Source organism: Capsicum annuum, chromosome 11 (genome assembly GCF_002878395.1).
Source record: "Capsicum annuum cultivar UCD-10X-F1 chromosome 11, UCD10Xv1.1, whole genome shotgun sequence".
Taxonomy (NCBI): Eukaryota; Viridiplantae; Streptophyta; class Magnoliopsida; order Solanales; family Solanaceae; genus Capsicum; species Capsicum annuum.
Genome location: NC_061121.1, coordinates 49,989,371 through 49,993,787, shown reverse-complemented (window position 1 = coordinate 49,993,787; position 4,417 = coordinate 49,989,371). Strand labels below are relative to the sequence as shown.

The following is a 4,417-nucleotide window of genomic DNA, read 5'->3' as shown; positions in this document are numbered from 1 at the left end:
TTTACCAAGTGGACCTCTCTAGCATGAATTCAAATTAATCAGTTTGTGAGTCGTTCAAAACATCGAATGCCTAAATTAAAGTACTAACAATAAGTGATGTATAATATGTTCTTGATATCAAATTTTGAGAGAGATTGGTTTTGTATGGGCAGGATCCAAGGAAAGGTCGGACAAGAAGGGTCTATTGTACGGCAAGCTCCGTTAACAAAGCAATGAAGCTGAACATGAGCAATACTGACTACTGCCATTCAATTGAAAGTTGCAAGTCGACCATTCAACTTGCACAAAAAGAAATATCTCTTAATGTACCAAAATTGCACCTTTCTAACAAAAAATAAGAGCAAAACACATTCATTCATCTTATTATTCATACTGAACTATAACATTAAAAAATCCTCTTGAAAAAATCTCAAAACTTTTTTATAAAACTCCAAAAATAACAGAAAAGATTTGTTCTGCATATAGTGCACTGATCTCTACTCCTCTATTATTCCAGAGCTTCTTCAATTCTTCTCTGCTCAACTATAACCAACCAACCGCCATCACGAGGAAAATTAACCGTTTATGCAACTGTAGCCATGTGACGAATCAAGTCGATAACACGGTTACTGCAACAATAAAAGATATATACATAAGCCACAGCTAGTGTTCAAAATGAGTAGTCTAACTATATACCTTTTATATTTGTTTTGCATGGGTAAATAGTTTGAGCATAAAGTAATAGGTTGAGTTGCACTCATACAATCGATCCATCTTTGGTCACAAACAATATCTTATCACCATATTTTCTAGTCCAATACTACGCAAAAACTCTGGTAAAAGCTTTACCTGTAGCCCCATTCATTGTCATACCAGGAGACAACCTTAACAAAGTTCCCATTGAGAGCAATACCAGCCTTGGCATCAAAGATGCTTGACCTGACACACATGACATATCAGAATTTTAAGCAATGGCAAATCAAGAATATAGAGTCAGTGAGTTCTGCTCTTTCTGTATATGTCAATATGTCTTAGCTAGACACAATGAGTTCAAATGGACCTGTTATGCCTAGTCTAGATCTGTTAGATGTTAAGTACCACTCTCACCTGCAATCACCCACAAAATCAGATGAGACCACATCGTCTTCGGTGTAGCCAAGAATTCCCTTCATACTACCCTCAGACTCAGCCCTGTAAAAGAATAAAAGGAGTTTATAAAAAGTCAATAAATTAACTACCTGTGAATTTTTTGGACCTAAGATTAACTTATAAATTCTTCAATTGGAGAATTTCAAAAGTATTTATACTTGAGAGCTGCTTTGATTTCATCATAGGTGGCTGCTTTCTCAAGCCTCGCTGTTAGATCAACCACTGAAACGTCAACAGTCGGAACACGGAAAGCCATCCCAGTCAACTTTCCATTCAGTGCTGGCAGAACTTTGCCAACAGCCTACATTATCAAATGTAAAATGTAAAATTGCATACTATATAGGAGGAAACAGGGTAATTTATGCTAGCTTTTGAAGCGTATACCGGCTGACAAAATGCATACAGAACATATGATACATATATACAAATAGAGATAGAACATGTTACTCTATGAAGGTAAAATCACGAAACTGCCTTTTCAACGAATAAGATTTACATGCGACTTTCTAAGGAAGTTTAAGTTGGCAATACCTTTGCAGCTCCAGTACTGCTAGGGATGATGTTATGAGCAGCAGCACGTCCACCTCTCCAGTCCTTCATTGAAGGACCATCGACTGTCTTTTGTGTTGCTAAATAACAAATATAGAACAACTAGTGATCAACAAAGTTTAACACATGAATAACTAGGAGCAATAGTAACTAGGAGCTTAACTTACCAGTAATAGAATGGACCGTGGTCATAAGTCCCTCAACAATACCGAATTTGTCGTTAATTACCTGTAATGATTGAAAATGGACACTATTAAAGTTGGATATCAACTAAAATATGGAGATTAGATACCAAACAGACTAGAAAAAAAACCTTGGCCAATGGAGCAAGACAATTGGTAGTGCAACTAGCATTAGAGACGATGTTAACATCTGCTTTGTATTCCTTCTCATTGACACCCATAACAAACATGGGTGCGTCCTTGCTAGGGGCTGAAATGACAACCCTTTTTGCACCTCCCTAAGAAAGATAATAACATCAAAATTATCTGCGTTAGCACAAAAGATTCTTTAAACTGCCGGTGTATAAAATACAAAAATGAACAATGAAAACCTTCAAGTGGGCTGCAGCTTTATCTTTGTCAGTGAAAACTCCAGTGGATTCTACGACATACTCTGCTCCAGCCTCACCCCATGGAATTTCTTCGGGATTTCTGTTTGTCACACCAAGAAAAGTCAGATAAACATATAAAAAGAAAAAAAAACTCCAATGTAATGCAAATGGTTGAAATCTTGGAAATGCAATTAGTTACCTAGCACCAAATACTTTGACGGGCTTATCTCCAAAGAGAAGAGTTTTTTCATCCTTAACTTTAAGCTCGTGTTTCTTCCATTGGCCATGAACAGTGTCATATTTGAACATATAGGTCTATAAAACATAACATTCAAATCAGACCAAAATGTACATTACAATGTGAGATATCAGCTAGAAAATCAGGCATTTGATCCCAATCCAAATTTTCTCACTAAGAACAAATCCACAATATGAAAATGCTATATAATATTCCTTTAAATCTACTGATTAAACTCGTTGCACTTGAAACTATGAGATCAGTAAAAGGAACTATATATACTACACTGACGTGACTAATCCAGAGTACATCCAAAAAGAATGCACGGTTATGAAAGTCGATATGGCAAATATGTACATGCAAGCAAAACCTAATCTTGGAATTACTACTACGACGATGTTTTGCGATTTGCAAGAGCATTAATAAACACAAAACTGAAAATTCAATTGAAAATTGGAAAGACAGGAAAGGCGTCACACACACATTTGGTCATGTTTCATTGGATTCACAAATTTTTCTGATTATCTAAAAATGCAATGGTGGTAATCACACACACATTAGTTTTGCTAGAATACCTGTTAAAAAAGCAGTAATGTCAAACCGTAAATTGACTTACATGTACAGAAATGTAAGTGCAGATTCAATGTTTTTGGCTCAAAATAATTAATACGATATAGTACTAGATGCATTAATACTTAACACATGATTTAAATTCTGTTTCCCATGTGTACAGATCCGAGAGGTCACTGATTCAAGTTATAGAAACAGTCTCTTGCAGAAATGCAAGATAAGGTTATATACAATAGACCCTTGTGATCTAATTCTTCTCCAAACCTCATGTATATCGGGAGTTTAGTGAGTTTAGTGCATCATATTGTCTTGTATAGATCCAAGAATATGAAACATTTTCTTTTCTTTTTTTGTCCTGTCGAGTAGGCCCACTAAAGGGGCAAATCCTTCCCATTCTAAGTGAAGATTCGGGATATAGGAATCTCAATCATAGGTTGATCCAATATCTAAACTTAATAGATTGAAAATTCTAATATCTTTAAAAATAGGAGTTCGAATTTAATATTTGAACTACTTTATCATGATTTTTCACACAGAGATCTTTTATATATGGTAAAAATAATTGGTCTAATTGAACCTACTTCCAATACTCTAGATCAACTTCTAAGTGTGACCCACACCCTTTGTAGTTGCCATGACATTCTCTAGCCGTGGCAACTAAACCATGCAATTAAAATTAACAACAACAAATCAAATCAACAAAGGAGTTAATGAGTAAATAAAAGATTAATCGGATTAGTGAATTTTGAACGTCTTATGAGTATAAAAGAACATAGTGTTAAAAAAGGGAAATGGAGTAACCATATAGTCAGTGGTGATGAAAGGGTCATTGACAGCGACAAGTTCAATGTCATCACTTTGCAATGCCACCCTAGCCACCAATCTACCAATTCTTCCAAAACCTACATACATAAAAACCAAAAGATCATTAAAAAGAAAAACAAATGTAACAAACTAATGGAGGCACTAAACATTCAATTAATTACTAGTAATAAAAAATACCATTGATTCCGATCTTGACTTTGCCCATGATGCTTATAACACTATAAATAAATAAACAAGAGTTTTAAGAAGTTGAGTAATCTTTTACTAGGAAAAGTTTTTAGTAGTAGAGTGCAATATTACAATGGGATTTGCTTATAAATATAGATTTAGAACGGAATTCTCGAGGTTTTGAAGCAAAAGCAACCACTAATAATAATGTGGTTATGAGTTTTTGTGGGTAATAACGAGACCTACGGGTTAGAATTGGTTTTCTAATTCATGATTAAGTTCACTAATACCCCTTTAAGTTTTTGGTAATTAAATGTTATTCTGTACGTAGTACGTACTCCCATCACCCTCTTTTCATTAATAAAAAAGAATAAGAAAAAAAAAAG

The 4,417-nt window shown here is 34.6% G+C and overlaps 1 protein-coding gene across 1 annotated transcript; it reads right to left on the bottom strand.

Annotated features, from left to right (window-relative positions):
* Positions 1 to 335: 335 nt before the first annotated feature.
* Positions 336 to 4,195, bottom strand: LOC107848523 (glyceraldehyde-3-phosphate dehydrogenase, cytosolic). The gene is made up of 11 exons (XM_016693309.2): positions 4,041 to 4,195; positions 3,840 to 3,940; positions 2,430 to 2,545; positions 2,231 to 2,330; positions 1,991 to 2,137; positions 1,845 to 1,905; positions 1,660 to 1,757; positions 1,287 to 1,429; positions 1,087 to 1,170; positions 829 to 918; positions 336 to 608 (listed from the first exon to the last, which is right to left on the bottom strand). Exons 1-11 carry the CDS (start codon positions 4,066 to 4,068, stop codon positions 563 to 565), a joined length of 1,014 nt encoding a protein of 337 aa, XP_016548795.1. The 5' UTR covers positions 4,069 to 4,195; the 3' UTR covers positions 336 to 562.
* Positions 4,196 to 4,417: the final 222 nt, after the last annotated feature.